At 45.9% G+C, this 20,571-nt stretch overlaps 1 protein-coding gene across 1 annotated transcript; it reads left to right on the top strand.

Annotated features, from left to right (window-relative positions):
• Positions 1 to 229: 229 nt before the first annotated feature.
• On the top strand, positions 230 to 19,704 carry LOC141751361 (myosin heavy chain, skeletal muscle, adult). The gene is made up of 39 exons (XM_074607977.1): positions 230 to 246; positions 1,009 to 1,253; positions 1,343 to 1,486; positions 1,580 to 1,736; positions 4,435 to 4,462; positions 4,560 to 4,674; positions 4,865 to 4,957; positions 5,117 to 5,180; positions 5,274 to 5,372; positions 5,478 to 5,581; positions 5,664 to 5,802; positions 6,434 to 6,552; positions 6,651 to 6,800; positions 7,587 to 7,757; positions 8,404 to 8,710; positions 8,810 to 8,886; positions 10,001 to 10,088; positions 10,187 to 10,304; positions 10,637 to 10,760; positions 11,416 to 11,552; positions 11,655 to 11,910; positions 12,670 to 12,912; positions 13,151 to 13,327; positions 13,413 to 13,558; positions 13,646 to 13,736; positions 13,825 to 14,214; positions 14,371 to 14,497; positions 14,679 to 14,797; positions 15,549 to 15,745; positions 16,158 to 16,341; positions 16,428 to 16,593; positions 16,765 to 16,889; positions 17,052 to 17,360; positions 17,520 to 17,723; positions 17,994 to 18,119; positions 18,219 to 18,389; positions 18,476 to 18,580; positions 18,723 to 18,818; positions 19,421 to 19,704. Exons 2-39 carry the CDS (start codon positions 1,047 to 1,049, stop codon positions 19,574 to 19,576), a joined length of 5,829 nt encoding a protein of 1,942 aa, XP_074464078.1. The 5' UTR covers positions 230 to 246; positions 1,009 to 1,046; the 3' UTR covers positions 19,577 to 19,704.
• The last annotated feature ends 867 nt before the right edge of the window (positions 19,705 to 20,571 follow it).

The raw sequence follows: 20,571 nt of genomic DNA, 5'->3' as shown, positions 1-20,571 counted from the left end.
ATAGGAAATGTATCCACAGGAATGGTAAGATGTAAAACATATCTAAATATATCCAGTCAAATCAAATGACAATTATGTCGTTAGTTAAGTTTGCCAGACAAAGTTTTGCCAAAGATGGCTTGCCAAAGATGGTTTGCCAAAATATATTTTGACAGAAGGAAAAGGAAACATCCAGAGCATCTGCATACCAGACTCTATAAAAGCCTCTTTGGAGTGCTGTGCCCAGTCTTGACAGGAAATTTCAAGGTAAGTGTAATGCTTCTGTGAACTTCTGAACATATACCTCTTTATTCTATTTAAATCCCTGTAAGCCTTGGATAACCATTTCTGTCAGGGACTGTCTGTATCACCAGTGATTTTATTCTAGGTTTGAAAGTAGCATTTTTTCCTTCAGCTTATATATTAGCTCTGGATATCTGTGCAACACAAAATAAGCTGCTATGTTTTCAAACAGCAGTGACTGACTTTTAGCCTCTGCCACCGCAATTAATACCAAGATTTACCAACTTTTAAGGAACAGGAAGTAATCCAACCATTTAAGATTTCTAAAAAGCAGAACAGGCAATAGTGACATTTATATCCGTCATAATGCAAGAATAATTGTCCCTAGCAAGTAAATTTTCTAGTGACAAGCCACTATTTGCAATTTTCAGAGACTCTTGGGTAGAATTAAAAAAAAAGAAAAAAATCAGAGACATTTAATAGGAAGTATCTGCTATGGCAATGTCAAAATTCACTAGTGTCCACAAAGTTGAGGTATTACTGCTAAACTGTACTACAATACTGCAACACTAAAGAACTGTTCTATACTTTGTTACACAGCTAGATGTCTAAGGACTCATTTCAGGAAAGTATACAAGTATTTTGAGCCAAGACTGTGAAGTTTAAATGCAACTTTTAACTTGCTCATACCTACTTAAATATTTGAAGAGATCCAAGTGCAAGAAATTTCCTCTCTTCCACATAAAGCTCTTCACTCACTTACTCAATATATCTTCTTTCCTACAGAGTACTCTGCTGACTGTGTCTCCTGTATAAGTGCAGAAATGACCTCTCCGGACTCTGAGATGGCTGCCTTTGGGGAGGCAGCTCCTTACCTCCGAAAGTCAGAAAAGGAAAGAATTGAGGCCCAGAACAAGCCTTTTGATGCCAAGACTTCAGTCTTTGTGGTGCATCCTAAGGAATCCTTTGTGAAAGGGACAATCCAGAGCAAAGAATCAGGGAAGGTCACCGTCAAGACTGAAGCAGGAGAGGTGAGGAAAATTCAAGGCTTAAAAACTGTATGTAATTCCTAGTCTCAGCTCTTAGCTGACAGTCACGCATCTCTTTCTTCATCTGACAGACCCTGACTGTGAAGGAAGATCAAATCTTCTCCATGAACCCTCCCAAGTACGACAAAATTGAGGACATGGCCATGATGACCCACCTCCACGAACCCGCTGTGCTGTACAACCTCAAAGAGCGTTATGCAGCCTGGATGATCTACGTAAGTACCAGCAGCACTCTGCCTTTGGGTAGCTAGGAGGAACCACTCTGCCAGGCTAAGTGGAAGCCAACGTGCCATCTCCCTTCCTTGCAGACCTACTCGGGTCTCTTCTGCGTCACTGTCAACCCCTACAAGTGGCTGCCGGTGTACAACCCGGAGGTGGTGTTGGCCTACCGAGGCAAGAAGCGCCAGGAGGCCCCTCCACACATCTTCTCCATCTCTGACAACGCCTATCAGTTCATGCTGACTGGTGAGACAATGGCAGCATCTTCATGGCCAGATAATTTTTTTTTTTTAAATATTTGTGTGTGTAGAGACATAAGCCTCAGCATGAGCCTTTAATTAACTTATTTTACAGCTGTTGATATTGTGCATGAGACACAGTTCTGTCCTAATGATTTTTAAAACTGTGATTGATAGCATGCAGACAACAGCGTTGAAAAAGCTACACTGAAGAATAATTAATAGGATGAAGTGAGTCAGCTGAAACAAAAATTCTCCCCTACATATTTTTGAGATTTAATTTGCTTAAAATGTGACAGAAAATATTAACAGAGCTCTGAATAACTGAATTAATCTCTCCCAAAACTGCATTGTAGGTTAATTTCTATCTGTTTTGGCTTCGTGAAGACATTGTTTGAAAAAGCAAATGATTTGATTTCATGTTTTATTCTGACATTTACAGCAAGAAAGAAGAAGAGACACAATCCCAGCAAATTTGCACCCTCTGAGAACAATGATAAATGCCTTCATTTCAAATTAGCTCTTAGTTAATACTCCTGTATGATGGATTTGCTTCTTAGGCATGAAAGTTGCACTAGACCAGAAAGGACTAGAATTCTCTGCACCAAAACTGTAATATGTAGAATGGAACAAATGATTTGATGATCATACATCTACAGTTGTTTCATGATTCCGCAATGAACATCATGGACTAATAATGTTGACTGTTAAAAAAAGTCATAGAATCATAGAATCATAGGGTTGGAAGGGACCTCTGGAGATCATCTAGTCCAACCCCCCTGCCAGAGCAGGGTCACCCAGAGCAGGTGGCACAGGAACACGTCCAGCCGGGTTTGGAATGTCTCCAGAGACGGAGACTCCACCACCTCTCTGGGAAGCGTGGGCCAGGGCTCTGCCACCCTCAAATTAAAGAAGTTCCTCCTCATGTTTAGGTGGAACTTCCTATGCTCAGGTTTGTGCCCGTTACCTCTTGTCCTGTCACTGGGCACCACTGAAAAGAGCCTGGCCCCATCCTCCTGACACCCACCCTTTCAGTATTTATAAGCGTTGATGAGACCCCCCCTCTGTCGTCTTTTTTCCAGACTGAAGAGACCCAAATCTCTCAGCCTTTCTTCACAAGAGAGGTGTTCCAGTCCCCTCATCATTTTGGTAGCTCTCTGCTGCACCCTCTCCAGCAGTTCCCTGTCCTCCTTGAATCGGGGAGCCCAGAACTGGACACAGTACTCCAGATGTGGCCTCCCCAGGGCAGAGCAGAGGGGGAGGATGACCTCCCTCCACCTGCTGGCCATACTCTTCTTGATGCACCCCAGGATGCCATTGGCGTTTTTGGCCACAAGGGCACATTGCTGGCTCATGGTCATCCTGTTGTCCACCAGGACTCCCAGGTCTCTTTCCACCGAGCTGCTCTGCAGCAGGTCACCCCCAACCTGTCCTGGTGCAGGGGGTTATTCCTCCCCAGGTGCAGCACCCTACACTTGCCCTTATTGAATTTCATTAGGTTCCTCTTTGCCCAACTCTCCAGCCTGTCCAGGTCTCTCTGTATGATGGCACAGCCTTCCGGTGTGTCAGCCACCCCCCCCCAGCTTTGTGTCATCAGCAAACTTGCTGAGGGTGCACTCTATCCCCTCGTCCAGGTCACTGCTGAATATATTGAAGAGGAATGGACCCAGTACTGAACCCTGGGGAACACCAAGTCCCCAACTATTGAACAAAAGTAGAATGATAATTTGAATATTTTTTTTCTTCTTTTCCACTTCCACATTTAAAACTGGAGAAGGTTCATGAACAAGTAGTTTAGCATTTTTTTTAACATTTGCTATTTTCTTTCTTCCTTCTCTTAGTTAGTTCATTTAAGAACAGACTTGTAAAGACAGATATAAACAAAAAATGAGCAGAAACAATCTGAAAGAAAACCAAAGCAATAAACCCCCCACATTTTTTTCCACCTTAGCAAGAATTCCTTTGAATTCACTGGTGAATTGGAAAAGTAAGAAAAGGAGAAAAAAAAAAAAGCTCTTGTTTAAACATTTAATCAATGCTGGAAAGCACTGATTAAAATTCTACACTTGTAGAAATGAGTTAGGTAAGGAGGAGATCAGAATTCCTTTGACCCATACAGTTGGTGGCTACAACCCCTTGCTACTTAGAAATGAGATCTAATTAATCAGACTTCTCAAAGAATATTTTGTTAAAGGGAAACAGGTATAAACTGATCTGAGGGTCTTAAAATATTTGTTTGACGATTCACTGATGTATAAGGAGTTAGTTATACTTGCTGGGAACATAAAAGGGCACACAAAATATTTTATATTCTTCTCTGTGGATTCTACAGGGAGTTCTTTTCATACCAAAACCTTCCAATGTATATAACAGACTTCTCTGGGGAAGATAATCCTCCAGACTTCTTCACGTCAGTGGAAAGTAACAGGTGTACTTGCATCACTATTCATTTCATACAGAGACTGATATGAAAAATAGGTTAAATTAAAAAGAAATGTCCTATTTCAATGACCAAAAAAAGGAGTGTAAATGAATACCTCGGAGGTGAAAAAAACACTGAAAAACTCCAAACTTTGATAACTCCAGCCCTCTCCGTATAATCCATAGGCTCTCTAAAAGCACTGCTTTTATTTATCACACATATTGTGTTCTGTATTACTCAAGAATGCCATTAGCAGCATCTTTGTTTCTGCCTCTTTTCACAGATCGCGAGAACCAGTCGATCCTGATCACGTATGTACATCCCTGCTCGGGTCCCTGCAGGGTTGCCCGGTGCCAGGGGACCTCCTGCCTGACCACACGCTCTCTGCTTCTCTCTTTGGTTTGACAGCGGAGAATCCGGTGCAGGGAAGACTGTGAACACAAAGCGTGTCATCCAGTACTTTGCAACAATTGCAGCGAGCGGGGAGAAGAAGAAGGAAGAGCAGTCGTCAGGCAAAATGCAGGTGAGTCAGGAAGAACTTGGCATGTAATTGCCAAGTTAGCAATAACTGGACTAATAACTAACTGAATAATTATATACCTGCAGGGAATGCTTGAGGATGAAATCACTAATTCATGGCTTGAATCAATGCTTTCCTCTCTTCCTGAAATGATTTTTGGAAAGGATAACTAGTGACAATTATCATCCTGCAGGGAACGCTTGAGGATCAAATCATCAGCGCTAACCCACTGCTGGAGGCTTTTGGAAATGCCAAGACCGTGAGGAATGACAACTCCTCACGCTTTGTAAGTTATTGCTTTAGGCAAAATGTGTCCCTTTCATTTAAAAACAGGTGAATGTCTCCCTTTCATTTAAAGATAGGTTATGCCCCGAGCAGTACTCCCCATAAAGGAGATGCCAAAAGAACGTATCCAGGCTGAAATGCTGCTTCTTCTCCTTAACAGGGCAAATTCATCAGAATCCACTTTGGAGCCACGGGCAAACTGGCTTCTGCTGACATTGAAACTTGTAAGAGACTCTCCTGGCCTGATCCCATTCCTTACAAAATTCCCACCTCCATGTGTGTTCCTCTGCCTAACTCTGTCCTACTGTTCTTGCCAGATCTGCTGGAGAAGTCCAGAGTCACTTTCCAGCTCCAGGCAGAAAGAAGCTACCACATATTTTATCAGATCATGTCCAACAAGAAGCCAGAGTTAATTGGTAGGAACTATCATTATGTCTTTTGAGGATGATCGCTGAGCAACAGTTCCCTCTGTTAGCTGATTGGCACAACTAAGCCTATGTCTTGCCTCTTCCTGCTTTCAGACATGCTCCTCATTACCACCAATCCTTTTGACTTCCACTATGTGAGTCAAGGCGAGGTCACTGTTCCCAGCATTGATGACCAGGAGGAGCTCATGGCTACAGATGTAAGTACTATAAAGGAAACATTTTTTAATGATATTGTTAAGGTTCTTAGGCAATGTTTTGACTTCATTGTTTTGACTGCAGAGTGCCATTGACATCCTGGGCTTCACTGCTGATGAAAAGACCGCCATCTACAAGCTGACGGGGGCTGTCATGCACTACGGGAACCTGAAGTTCAAGCAGAAACAACGAGAGGAGCAGGCAGAGCCTGATGGCACAGAAGGTATCAGCAAATTCAGCAACTGGCTTGTTCAAAGAACTTCTCTGTCTGCAGAGATATGTTAGCCTCCAAAGACAGACTTTTGTTGGACCAAGTCACCACATAAAACACTGAGGAAAAACATCTTTGGTCATTGTCTGTGTAACTGCAGAGGTGCTTCCCTGATCCTGGGAAATACCACTATTTTATCTAAAGGATACTCCCCAAAGAAACACAGCCTGAAAGGAGGAATTTCCACTTCAACACAGGATCTCTCTCTCCTAGATCTTCAACCAGATAGTCATCATGATGTTCCATCATATTTTTGATGAAATAAGTCCTTCTTTCTTTGCTATGCACAAATACACATTCCACAGAAAAGGAATGTGCTGCACATATGCCTCATGTGTTACCAGAGGCCTTTGGGGTTCTTCTGGGAACTTCCAGATTCAAGCTATTCCCATCCAAGCCGTATTGTTGTTGCTTTCATAGAAGGCCGTGATTAGCTTCCAGAATTTGCATTCCTTCCCAGACCTTCTGTATGAGACCAGACCAATGCTTTTCCATTTCTAGAACATGAACAGCAGAGTTGTTCACACTGAGCAAATTCTAGCTGTTGTCCAAAATAAATGCTTCTCTCTCTGTCCCTCTCCAGTGGCTGACAAGGCTGCCTACCTGATGGGCCTGAACTCAGCTGAATTGCTCAAAGCCCTGTGTTATCCCCGAGTCAAGGTTGGGAATGAGTACGTGACCAAAGGTCAAAATGTGTCACAGGTAAAATGTGGAGGTAGGAAATAAATGGTTTGAAAGAATACCTGTGGATTCTTCTTTCACCCTAGGAGGTAACTCTGGTCCTTGCTTCTCTGCTTTAGGTGAACAATGCTGTTGGCGCTCTGGCAAAGGCTGTCTATGAGAAGATGTTCCTCTGGATGGTTATTCGCATCAACCAACAGCTGGATACCAAGCAACCCAGACAGTACTTCATTGGTGTCCTGGACATTGCTGGCTTTGAGATCTTTGACGTAAGGAAGAAGGATTTGGCACCGTAGTCAAGGGAGGGCCAGGGAGGGGTCATGCAGACTCAGAAACACACTTCTTTTTAAGAAGATTCAGAAGCTTATCCTCCTCGTCTGCAGTTTTCTAGAAACCCCTCTCTCCGTCACAGCAGCACCCGCAAATGGCTTTGCTAACAAACACTTTGATTCTAACGTTGTCAACAGGTAGAAGAAAGCTCTGCTTTCTGACAAATGGTCTCAGAGGCCCTTGAGCTCTAGGAGACAGGTCTAGGACTAAGGCTCACACAGATGTAGGCCAAAGGTGTGGATGCTCTTGAAAGAGCCAGGGAAAGGGCAGTGCTATGGAAAAGTTCACAACGTGTTTCCTGTGTTGTGAATAGAGTGGCGATGCTAGGACTTCTGTGTCCCCAGAAGAAACCCCCAGATTGCTGATCTGAGTGCAGAGAAGTTCTTGGGTGGGACACTGAGGAGGCTTCCTCTCTCTGGGAGGTCAGCGAGCTGAGACACCTATACGATGCTACAGCTAAGGTTACTGAAGGATTTACTTTTGAGTAGCACAGTAAAAAAGACATGTTACCTTTAGTTTGATTTCAAAAGTGGTAAGAATAAAATCCTTTGAGGACAGTACATTTTACAGGAGAAGTCCTGCTTAGGGAAACACAGGCTGTTACGGTACGGTTAGGAGTGGTGTTTCAGCTGGGGAACTTCAAATAACATTAGGAGAATGCCAGCAAAACGCTGCGGTATTTGCCACACCTTGAGAACCTGTGCACCTCTCCTTGCTTTGGGCAGTTCAACAGCTTTGAGCAGCTGTGCATCAACTTCACCAATGAGAAACTGCAACAGTTTTTCAACCACCACATGTTCGTGCTGGAGCAGGAGGAGTACAAGAAGGAAGGAATTGAATGGGAGTTCATTGACTTTGGGATGGACCTGGCTGCCTGCATTGAGCTCATTGAGAAGGTACCTTTTCCATACAAGTGTACAATATGTTTTGGAATTCTGTGGTGTTTCCGAGCCAGATTCAGCTCAGAAAGAACTCAGAGCCAGACATTCAGTGTCAGTTAAAGAAAATATTTTGCACTGAAACTTATTTTAGTGTGGGGAAGAGAAATTGGGAAATGCAAATCTGTGTCATCAATGCTTCATTACCTGGGCTTCAAGCATGGAAAAGGTAGCCTGGACTCCCACCAACAGTATTCTCTTTAAAAAAATGGAGTCAGTCTCCTTTCCTTTTTCCTCTGAAGACTCAAATCAGAACTCCACACAGAAATTTGGGAAATAAATAGTGTCTCACCTGACTTCCCAAAAGTACTAGGCCTCTTGTAGCTATTTTTCCCAATTGTTTTTCTGTTTACCACTTCTCCCTTCAATTCTACACCCAACTGTAACCTGAAGCGGATAGAGGTTCTTACCAGTTCCATGAAGACAGGCTGCAGGAAGGCCAGGGAAGGCAGAAATAAGCTCCCTGGCTGAGAACAACTCCTGACAAACTTAGGCCTTACCCAGGCAGAGATGCTACCAGCAACACACTGGTATCTTTGATGTTCACAGCACATGCTTCACATCATGATCATCTTTCTCTGTCACTTCTTGTGGTACCTTCCAGCCCATGGGCATCTTCTCCATCCTGGAAGAGGAGTGCATGTTCCCCAAGGCAACTGACATCTCTTTCAAGAACAAGCTCTACGACCAGCACCTGGGCAAGTCCAGCAACTTCCAGAAGCCCAAGCCTGCCAAAGGCAAGGCTGAGGCCCACTTCTCCCTGGTGCACTACGCTGGCACAGTAGACTACAACATCACTGGCTGGCTTGAGAAGAACAAGGACCCCCTGAATGAAACTGTCATTGGGTTGTACCAGAAATCGTCTGTGAAGACACTGGCTTTACTCTTTGCCAACTACGGTGGGGAAGCAGGTAAGCTCTGTAAAATCCATTTCCATGCGTTCAAGCTGTACAAAGGGGAATCCCAAAGACAATGTTAAAGGCACCTGCTCAATTTCTTCAATTTTGCAGAGGCTGGTGGTGGTGGTGGCAAGAAAGGTGGGAAGAAGAAGGGTTCTTCTTTCCAGACTGTCTCAGCTCTTTTCCGGGTAAGGGTAGAATTTATTATCTCTTTGAAGATGGAAAGCAATTTTATTCTGATTCTGAAAAGTCTGTTTCATTTTTGGTCATAGCTTTTGTCATCCTTGAAAATCCTTCCCTTGCCATCCTTGGAAAACACAGAACTACCCCCTTAGAACACCAGAAAGTCTCAACCTCAACGCATGCATGGTCTTCCTTTTATTTCTGGAGACAGAATGATATTGCCCACCTCCTAGAACTCCTGCAATTGTCTTAGACTTTTTTTGAATTAACTTTTGATACTGCATCTTTATATTTTGGCTGGTTTATTCCACATGCCTTAGTTTGCTATTACCTTCCCTGAATATTCTACAAAAATTCCCCAAAGGTGAATGAAGTTCAGCTACTTTTATTGTGAGTGAATAACAAATCATCTAAACTTTAAAATAACCTCTGGAGACTTCAAGGATATTTCCCATACTTGTTTTATGTATCTATGAAGATTTTCAGTATTGAGACATTGTAGAATTCAAAAATAATAGATTAAACATCAAAAACAAAAAAATGCCTTGAGATTCTAAGATTGTAAGATTCTATGACAATGTTTTCATTTCAATAGGGAAAGAGAGTGAATGTTAAATTACATCAATTTAATGAATTTTGAGGTCAGTTTTCAGTTATGTTTTCAAGGCTTCCATGTGACTGAGGTGGAGATACTTAGGGAGACAGAATTACTACTAAACCAGTCAATTTATATGGGCTGTACAAATATTCCATCCATTTAAAAAGAACTTCTTTAGCTGCCAAATCAGATGCTAATCACGCTTAGCCAAGAGTACACGTCATCCACCTAAAATGCCCAACTAAATACCACAAGAAATACCAGCTGGAAGGAAAACTGGGACGTGGCAGCTATGTATTTGTATAAGGACATAAAGGAAAAGTAGTACTAACTATTTTTCTACGAAAGAATTTCACAAACAAAAATTTGGGGGCCTTCAGTTTCCTAGTTTCCTTTGGGAACTCTGTAAGATGTTTTGGAGAAGACAGGTCTGCATTCTGAAACACTCAGTTTGATACATCCACTATTAAACTTCCAGTGCTTATGCTTAATAATACAAACTTCATTTCATGATCTCACAGGAGAATTTAAACAAGCTGATGGCTAACCTGAGAAGCACTCACCCCCATTTTGTACGATGCATCATCCCAAATGAAACAAAAACACCCGGTAAGGGAACCCAATAGGAGGAAAACTCAAGCCACAGAAGCCCTTCTCCTGAGTGAGTATCAAACAATGGGGTAGTCACTAATGGCTGTATTTGTTAGGTGCCATGGAGCATGAGCTGGTGCTGCATCAGCTGCGGTGCAATGGTGTGCTGGAAGGGATCAGAATTTGCAGGAAAGGGTTCCCCAGCAGAGTCTTGTACGCTGACTTCAAACAAAGGTATGAGTGCACACCTTCCTGTCCATTCAGACAAAGATGAATAGCCTGAGTATCACAGTATACTTGAAACATTATACTTTAAGTTGGTACTGAGCAGTAATACAGAAATGTTTTATGTTCATGATGATATGACATTGCTGAAATCATGATTCTCTTGCACTTAATAGTTAATAGAGTTAATAGTAAATACACTCTCTATATCCTGTTCTGAAAGGATGACTGTTTCCAGGCATGAGACTGATTCAATGACAGAGTCTGAAAAGGCTGTGGGCTTCAGTTATAGTGGTGGTTTTGCTGATGGGGATTTCTTCATGTTCTGTTTTCTTCTGCAGATACAGAGTGCTTAATGCAAGTGCTATTCCAGAGGGACAGTTCATGGACAGCAAGAAGGCTTCAGAAAAGCTCCTTGGGTCCATTGATGTGGACCACACTCAGTACAGATTTGGTCACACCAAGGTAGAAACGAGTCCTGCATTAGGAGTTTGTCAGGGAGCGGTAAGGGTGGGCTGCTTTGTCAGTGGCAGGGAGCACAGTACAATGACAGAGCTGGCAGGTTAGGAGCATCAATCAGCAAGTGTCCAGCCCCAGAGTACCCAAGCAAGGCAAGTGGGGAAGGCCCTGGAATTGTAGTCAGGTTCAACAAAGGCTCAAGATCATCAGGTGGGTTTATGACATTAATGAAGGTCTGAGGTGAAGCCATAAAGCTTTGTTTTTTGAGATTGTTCAGGGTCACGTACATGTAGGCTAACAAGGCCCAGGCACTATTCATTAATTCCTGGACTGGCCCACAGCAATGAGATTGGTCTAACATCAAGCCAGGTAAGATCACACGCCACGGTAGAGCTCACTGGGGTCCATGACCAGGCATAGGTGTGGTTGAGGCTGTGGCTGAACAGGAAGCCATAATTCTTACCACATAACTTAGACAGGGCCATGAGTACTTAGGGCTGAGCTTATAGGAAGTTCACAGACCTTTGGGTAGAGGGTTTGGGAAGAGGCCCAAGGTGAGGCTGGTCACGGCCATTAAGATCTGCCTCAGGATGCTGAAAGACTATGTGCCTCTATTTTGTACTACATGTACAATGAAATGTTGCAACATTTCCTTCTCAAGGTGTTCTTCAAAGCTGGGCTGCTGGGACTCCTGGAGGAAATGAGAGATGACAAGCTGGCAGAAATTATCACTCGCACACAAGCCAGATGCAGGGGCTTCCTGATGAGAGTAGAGTACCGGAGAATGGTGGAGAGGAGGTAGACATTTGTCATATATAGTTTGCTCTCATGGTACTTTACTAATTATATTTAAATTCATCCCACGGAAGCTATGCAATAGCCACGTCAATTTCTTTTCAGGGAATCAATCTTCTGTATTCAGTACAATGTCCGTGCATTCATGAACGTCAAGCACTGGCCCTGGATGAAGCTGTTCTTCAAGATCAAGCCCTTGCTGAAGAGCGCAGAATCTGAGAAGGAGATGGCCAACATGAAGGAAGAATTTGAGAAAACCAAGGAAGAGCTTGCAAAGTCTGAGGCAAAGAGGAAGGAGCTGGAGGAGAAAATGGTGGTCCTCCTGCAGGAGAAAAATGACCTGCAGCTCCAAGTGCAGGCTGTGAGTATCACTGTTCATTTGTCCTTGGGAAAAGAATGATACACAGCCAGAATGCTTCTTACCCTAAGTGGGGACTTGCAGGAAGCAGACTGACATGCAGTAGAAAACAGTCTATAAACACATGCTCTACCATTGAGTAAACAGGCACTGGCAGGGGCATGGTGAGGCTCATGGCAGCCCCACCCAAGGCTCAACATTCCTGCTGTCTGGGGAAAGAGGCATGCAGCAGTAGCCAACATGTAATCCCCAGCAGAGCGCTCTGAACTGGAAGGGAAGCATCTCCCTCTACTCAGCTTTCAAAGCAGTGTATCTGTCTAACAGAGTAAAGGCAAACCTGAGAAGGACGAGCCTTTCCTACTTGCAGCTACACAAGGCGGCCTTGATTACTTTCGGAAACATGGATACTTCCCATTCTTGGTACATTAGGAAAAGGCAGTTTCTTCACACCAAAAAAACCCCATGCCTTGCCCCACTAAATTATTCTCACAAAGACAATTAGAAAGAAAAAGCTATTGAAGCCTTTTTCTGTCAGCAACCCAATCTGTGAGGCATTTTGAAGACACACAAAAACTTTGGAGTCCATGTTGATTCCAGATGAACGGGTTTCCCAGTAGACAGTTGGCACGATCTTCCCATTGCTGGAGAGGAAGGCCAGGTTCAGCCCCCGTTTTTAACACATGCCCACTGGGTGATCCAAAAGGCAGGACAGAGAATCTTCAAAACCTTTCAACCCACTAAAAATCCGTGTCTCCCCACCAGGAAGCAGACAGCTTGGCTGATGCTGAGGAAAGATGCGACCAGCTCATCAAAACCAAAATCCAGCTGGAAGCCAAAATTAAGGAGGTGACTGAAAGGGCTGAGGATGAGGAGGAAATTAATGCTGAGCTGACAGCCAAGAAGAGGAAACTGGAGGATGAATGCTCAGAGCTGAAGAAAGATATTGATGACCTCGAGTTAACGTTGGCCAAAGTGGAGAAGGAAAAGCATGCCACTGAAAACAAGGTACACACACACAGGGAATCACATAAAGGGTGAAGAGACAGATGCCTCCCACAGCAGCCCCATACCCTCAGAACGAAGCTTGGTTTGGAACATACCAGGAGCATCACAGCGGGGCAGCTACGCCCCAACAGCCCAAATAAAAAACAAGCTCCTGCAAAAACATTGCAAGGTGAAAAGGTCACTGCGCTAGCAGTTAAGTCTCCTAAAACGAGTTTCTGCACTTTCTTACAATCAACAGGTGAAAAACCTCACAGAGGAGATGGCAGCCCTGGACGAGACCATTGCCAAACTGACAAAAGAGAAGAAAGCCCTCCAAGAGGCCCATCAGCAGACACTGGATGACCTGCAGGCAGAAGAAGACAAAGTCAATACGCTGACCAAAGCCAAGACCAAGCTGGAGCAGCAAGTGGACGATGTAAGTATAGAGGCATATGAGAAGATTAAAGATGTTGCACAGTCAGACACTGCGAAGAGAGCACTGATGGTGTTGTTGTGTTTAGCTGGAAGGGTCCCTGGAGCAAGAGAAGAAACTACGCATGGACCTTGAGAGAGCTAAGAGGAAACTCGAAGGAGACCTGAAGCTGGCCCATGACAGCATAATGGATTTGGAAAATGATAAGCAGCAGCTGGATGAGAAACTGAAGAAGTAAGTGTGGCTGTGGGGCACCTGAGCGCTGGGCTGGTGCACTTGTCTTCTTCCTTTGAGCTCTAACATGGTTTGCTTTGTCCAAAGGAAAGATTTTGAAATCAGCCAGATCCAGAGCAAAATCGAGGATGAGCAAGCCCTGGGCATGCAATTGCAGAAGAAGATCAAGGAGCTGCAGGCAAGTCTCTGTTCCTTCCCCTCTTTCACTGGGTCCCCGGTGAGGAAGGAGGAGGGCATGGGTGTGAAGGCTGCCTGATGTTCCCCAGGCACGTATTGAGGAACTGGAGGAGGAAATTGAGGCAGAGCGAACCTCTCGGGCAAAAGCAGAGAAGCATCGGGCTGACCTCTCAAGGGAGCTCGAGGAGATCAGTGAGCGCCTGGAAGAAGCAGGAGGAGCTACCGCAGCTCAGATCGATATGAACAAGAAGCGTGAGGCAGAGTTTCAGAAGATGCGTCGTGACCTCGAAGAGGCCACGCTGCAGCACGAGGCCACGGCTGCCGCCCTGCGGAAGAAGCACGCGGACAGCACAGCTGAGCTTGGGGAGCAGATCGACAACCTGCAGCGAGTGAAGCAGAAGCTAGAGAAGGAGAAGAGTGAGATGAAGATGGAGATTGATGACTTGGCCAGTAACATGGAGTCTGTCTCCAAAGCCAAGGTATGCAATTGCAGTAGAACATGCTCACAGGGCCAAAGTATGGCACGTAGGCTCCATCTACCAGCCACATTCTCCTTAAAAATATCCCTGCTGTGAAGACAAGACAGAGTCCAGGTGTTCATCTCCTTTCCTTGCTTGGGATTGCTTGCTATCTAGGCCAATCTGGAGAAGATGTGCCGCACTCTGGAAGACCAGCTGAGTGAGATTAAAACTAAGGAGGAGCAGAATCAGCGCATGATCAATGACCTCAATACTCAAAGAGCTCGTCTGCAGACTGAATCAGGTGAGACACCCCCATTCCTGAGATGCAATGGGAGCATCTGCATGCCATGGAGCATACCACAGGGTGCAAAGTGACAGCTGGTATAACCTCTCCAGGCTGCTGGTCATTGCTTGGGTTTGCAGGCAGAAACTGTCATATTATCGATCGCCTAGTTACTTTTTTCTCACTTTGCCTTTCCCAGGGGAATATTCACGCCAGGTGGAGGAAAAGGATGCTCTCATTTCTCAGCTGTCTAGGGGCAAGCAAGGATTTACGCAACAGATTGAGGAACTCAAGAGACATCTAGAGGAAGAAATAAAGGTGTGGAATTACCCTACTGCCCACAACCTAGATCACCCCTAAAAGCATCTGGAGAATTTTGTCTGATCTAAGATTGTTTCAAGATTCTTTCCCAGACACGTGTAGTACTGGAGGGAACACCAGTAATGCACATCCGCCAACTCATAAGCTAGAGAGGGAAGGAAGCGTAATGGTTTTGCATGGTTTAGACAAGATGGCCCTGCACCCAGTCTAGCTGCATCTGAAAGCTGTCCAATGTTGGGGAATCCACTACTTCCCTGGGGAGATTATCCGAATGGCTGATTATTCTCATTGTGGAAAATTTTCCTCCATTATCCAATTGGAATCTCCCCAGGAGTAACCTGTACCCATTACCCCTCGTCTTTTCCATGGGAGTCCTTGTAAGAAGGGAGTCTCCATCTTCATCCATCTCCAGCCACCCTTTAAATACTACAACATCATGATAATGTCTCCATTCAGCCTTGTCTTCTCAAGACTGAACAAACGCAAATCTCTCAGCCTTTCCTGATGTGGTAGGCTTCCGAGTCCTTTGATCATCATAGCGGTTCTCCTCTGGACCATCTCCAGACTGTCCACATCTCTTTTTGCATAGCGGTGACCAAAACTGAACACAGTATTCCAGGTGTGGCCTGAAAGGGCTGAGCAGAGTGGGATAATGCCTTCTTTATCTTCTTTAATTTTACTGTCAATTTCACTGTCAAGAGGCATCTCACGACAAAGATTCAGGTTAGCAATCCCAATATCTCCCCAGGCCAAGAGTGCCCTGGCCCACGCCTTGCAGTCTGCTCGCCACGACTGTGACTTGCTGCGGGAACAATATGAGGAGGAGCAGGAGGCCAAGGGGGAGCTGCAGCGTGCCCTGTCCAAGGCCAACAGCGAAGTGGCCCAGTGGAGAACCAAATACGAGACGGACGCCATTCAGCGCACGGAGGAGCTGGAGGAGGCCAAGTACGTGGGAAGTGGGATGTCAAATGGCTGGGGAAGACTGAGTCTGTCAAGGGAAAACGGTGCCTTTGAGAGTGGGTTAGGAGAGGGGTGGGATGAAGGCAGGGAAGTATTGTCTTTGTGGTAAAGTGGAGAGAGGGAGGGAGAGGAAGAGAATGCTGTGGAAGAAGTATCGCTTGGAAGGACAAACGTAGCCTTTATATGGCTAGAAAGCCTAAGACAGGCCAAATACTCAGTAGGTGCTAGGACCCAGAAGCGATAGACTCTTTACGTTCCATGCCGTCGTGGAACAGAAGAAATGCTGTGAGAAGCACTAGCATCAAAACCCCCAAAGTGGTCAACATCCCTTTCGTGAACAGTAAAAAATGGGCTCATCTTTAAGCTCTAACCTGGAGCTGTGCTTATCTCCTCTCAGGAAGAAGCTGGCACAGCGCCTGCAGGATGCCGAGGAACACGTTGAAGCTGTCAATGCCAAATGTGCCTCCCTGGAGAAGACGAAGCAGAGGCTGCAGAATGAAGTGGAGGACCTGATGATTGACGTGGAGCGATCGAATGCTGCCTGCGCAGCGCTGGATAAGAAGCAGAAGAACTTTGACAAGGTGTTTTGGGCTCCAGGCCTGGGGCTCCTGAGCAGAGCGTCCCCTCCTGATTGCCACAGCCATACTCACGCCCTGTTTCTCTTCAGATCCTGGCAGAGTGGAAGCAGAAGTATGAGGAAACGCAGGCTGAGCTGGAAGCCTCCCAGAAGGAGTCTCGCTCTCTCAGCACAGAGCTGTTTAAGATGAAGAATGCCTATGAGGAGTCCTTGGACCACCTGGAAACGCTGAAGCGTGAGAACAAGAACTTGCAGCGTAAGTCCCCGTTCCTCGGCTCCTGGCAGAGCTCTTTCCCTAGCCACGGCTACTGCCATTCCGTATGGGTCTGTGCCTGCAGGTCGGCAAAGATGCCTGTCACCTTGGTGTGAAAGGGCCCTTCCCATTCTGCTCTGTGCCTGACCATGTCATTGGTCTTTGCTCCCACAGAGGAGATTTCCGACCTCACGGAGCAGATTGCCGAGGGCGGAAAGGCGATTCATGAGCTGGAGAAAGTCAAGAAGCAGATTGAGCAGGAGAAATCTGAACTCCAAGCCTCCCTGGAGGAAGCTGAGGTAGACACACAGTGTTAATAAATGGTGTCCAGAGTGAAAGTATGGAAGCAATTTTCTGCGGAGATGGCAGGAAATGAGGCTTACGTTTCATGAAACACTGCATAAGAGATTAGCTAGAAAGGAACTGGTCGTTTAAGTCACTGTTCCTGCTGACTTGCGCAGGCCTCCCTAGAGCACGAAGAGGGGAAGATCCTGCGCCTCCAGCTTGAGCTCAACCAGGTGAAGTCTGAGATTGACAGGAAGATAGCAGAGAAAGATGAGGAGATCGACCAGCTGAAGAGAAACCACCTCAGAATTGTGGAGTCCATGCAGAGCACCCTGGACGCTGAGATCAGGAGCAGGAATGAAGCCCTGCGGCTGAAGAAGAAGATGGAGGGAGACCTGAACGAAATGGAGATCCAGCTGAGCCATGCCAACCGCGTGGCTGCAGAGGCACAAAAGAACCTGAGAAACACACAGGGAGTGCTCAAGGTATGAAGGCCAAGATGAACATGCAGGTGGCTAGCTTGCCTAGTAGTATACCGACATCAGAATCACACAGACACATTAGTAAACGAGTCATGCGTGTCACTGTCTCCAACACTGCTCCAGTGCTGTGCCATCTTATCGTTTCCCTTTCTTCTCTTAAAGGATACCCAGCTACACTTGGATGATGCTCTCAGGACACAGGAGGACCTGAAGGAGCAGGTGGCCATGGTGGAGCGCAGAGCAAACCTGCTGCAGGCTGAAGTGGAGGAGCTACGGGCAGCCCTGGAGCAGACGGAGCGCTCCAGGAAAGTGGCTGAGCAGGAGCTTCTGGATGCCACTGAACGCGTGCAGCTCCTCCATAGCCAGGTCAGGCACTCTGCTGGAAATCAGTCCCATCAACAAGGGATAAGACAGAATGCAATTGCTATGCATCTTGTAAGTGATTACTGTGTAAACACTTGAAGAGCTATGCCGTAATCTGACCAGTTCCAGCCAGCCACCTGCGTCTGGTTTGCTGCCATAGCTCTAAAGAGGGCTCTTGCATTAGAGACTTTCATAAACAACGCTCACGCTTTCAACTCTTGAAGTGGAGGCATTAGGTCTAAAAGTACAAATCATGTCTTTCCTGTTACACAGAACACCAGCTTGATCAACACCAAGAAGAAGCTGGAAACAGACATCATGCAAATCCAGGGTGAAATGGAGGATACGATCCAGGAAGCCCGCAATGCTGAAGAGAAGGCCAAGAAGGCCATCACAGATGTGAGTCGGGAGATCCTTTCCCTGCTGCTGATGGTGGATGTATTCTCCCCGAGAATGTCTCCAGCCCCAAAAACGGCTTTGCCTCTTTGCTCTCATCAGGCAGCCATGATGGCAGAAGAGCTGAAGAAGGAGCAGGACACCAGCGCCCACCTGGAGAGGATGAAGAAGAACCTGGACCAGACGGTGAAGGACCTGCAGCACCGTCTGGATGAGGCTGAGCAGTTGGCACTGAAGGGAGGCAAGAAGCAAATCCAGAAGCTGGAGGCCAGAGTGCGTAGGGCTGGTATTTCTGCAGGAGTGAGCACGTGCCTTGGAGAGATACCAGGGAAGCTCCAAAGATGGGCTTCTCATTGCAGGTGCGGGAGCTGGAAGGGGAGGTTGATGCTGAGCAGAAGCGCAGCGCCGAAGCCGTGAAGGGGGTGCGCAAGTACGAGAGGAGGGTGAAGGAGCTGACCTACCAGGTACGGCAGGAGGCCTCCTTGGGCTGAAAGAGTTTTCTCACAGCGCGTCAGATTTTGCGCACACCACTCCCAAGGGGAAGCGTAACCTCACATGGCGGGGAACCAATAATTCATTCCCTTTCCTGCTTACCAACCCCTCTAGTCTGAGGAAGACCGGAAGAATATTCTGAGGCTCCAGGATCTGGTGGACAAGCTGCAAATGAAGGTGAAATCCTACAAGAGACAAGCTGAGGAGGCTGTAAGTATATTTCAGAGAATGGGCAAGAGCCACCTTCCATCAGGGCAGCACGCTCGTCGAGATGAGTATGAATACCAACGCAAGGCGCACGGAAGAAACTCCCAAGACACAACAGTCTTGGCCACACTATTTTACTGTTGTGTCACAAGGCCTTGATGAGTTCTGGGCACCCTGCAGTCAGGGATGAAGTGAGGGAAGTCCTGCAGCCTGTTTTATACAGGAGGTCAGACTAAACAAACCCAGGGGCCACGTCCACTGACTGAGAAGTTCATGAATCTCTGCTGCTGATTGACAGCAGAAGGCTTCCGGGTTTGTCTCGACCTAATAAGCCACACTTGTAGCTGGGCAGCGAGCAGTGGGAGACTAAGTACACAAATGACAACCGCGATTGACAAAATAGCTCCTCAAGAGAGACACAGTACTGGTGAAGCTTGTCCCGGTGGGGTCCTGAAGAAGGGAGGATGAGGAGGTCTGTGCAAGGCTTATGTGTAAGCAGTGGGGGGTGGGGAGTGGAGGTCCGGGCATCCCCCCAGGGAGGAGGCGCAGGAGGAGCGAAACCCCTGCCCTGGGCTCCTCACCACCGACTCCCTCTCCCCGCACAGGAGGAGCTCTCCAATGTCAACCTCTCCAAGTTCCGCAAGATCCAGCACGAGCTGGAGGAAGCCGAGGAGCGGGCTGACATTGCAGAGTCGCAGGTCAACAAGCTCCGAGTGAAGAGTCGGGAGTTTCACAGCAAGAAGATAGAAGAGGAAGAGTGAGGATGTCCTGAGGCAACAAAGTGACCTGGGGGCTGCACAAAATGTGAACCTCTCACTCACTTTCTTCTGTAATTAGTCTTTGTAACCATGTCAATGTCTAGAGAATAAAGAACATATATTCCTCTGCATACCCACCATGAGAACCAATTTTAATTTGTGTCTCTTTTGACTTGTTAGGCCTGTACCAACTTTAGCTTTTAGTTACGGATTTGTCTTGCAACTTTTTTGTACCTATGTCACGGTAATGCCTTTTGTCTTCTAGTTCTTAATTACTTTTCTATACTATTTAGTGGCTGCGGTACAAATAGAAATTTAACTTCACATGAAGAGAAATCAAGGACAGTAATTCAACAAAAGCTGAGTCTCTGGCACACTACCCTCTAAAACATTACCCTGTCTGGGGGAATCTTTATCCTGGTATGGGAAACTGGTATGTGTAACTGAGGACAGGTAGTCTGTGTCCTTTCAAAGGGAGCATTCCATTAAATCCAAGTCGGCCTCATATGTGGATTAACACAGAATCCTTTGAAAAGGTAGATAAACATGTGGACAGGGAGATACAGTTGATATAGTGAACTCTGATTTCCAAAACCTTTCAGCAAAGTATCTCAACAAAGGCTTTCTTAGAAGTGATGAAGCTATGGGGTAAGAAAGAAGCTTCTCGCTCAGATAAATAATTCTCAAAGGTACAGGTTGAAGGAAAAAAGTAATTTATATTTGATAAAGCAAGCTGAAGAGCAGTTGAACAGGAAGGAGCACAGTGTTTCCCAATGAAATAACGCTATTCCAGGCAGTAAGGACAGTGACCAATGCATGAGAACTATAGGACACTTTCACGACACTGAGCAAACAGTGCCATTAAATAGCATACAAAATTCAATACAGTTAAAACCACAAAACTAGACACGTGGGGAAACAGAATGCAGTTCTCTTCACATATAAAAAGATGGACTCTGAGCTGGCAATTAGCCATCAGGAGCAAGGTCTTCCCCATG

Source organism: Larus michahellis, chromosome 14 (genome assembly GCF_964199755.1).
Source record: "Larus michahellis chromosome 14, bLarMic1.1, whole genome shotgun sequence".
Lineage (NCBI taxonomy): Eukaryota > Metazoa > Chordata > Aves > Charadriiformes > Laridae > Larus > Larus michahellis.
This window is presented reverse-complemented; position numbering and strand designations above follow the sequence as displayed.

Bases quoted from the DNA above. Each gene is read 5' to 3' on its own strand.
- LOC141751361 (XM_074607977.1), top strand. From the start codon at position 1,047: ATGACCTCTCCGGACTCTGAGATGGCTGCCTTTGGGGAGGCAGCTCCT. The intron at 15,746-16,157 runs GTACGTGGGAAG...ATCTCCTCTCAG, and splicing joins GAGGAGCTGGAGGAGGCCAA to GAAGAAGCTGGCACAGCGCC. The intron at 18,120-18,218 runs GTGAGTCGGGAG...TGCTCTCATCAG, and splicing joins CCAAGAAGGCCATCACAGAT to GCAGCCATGATGGCAGAAGA.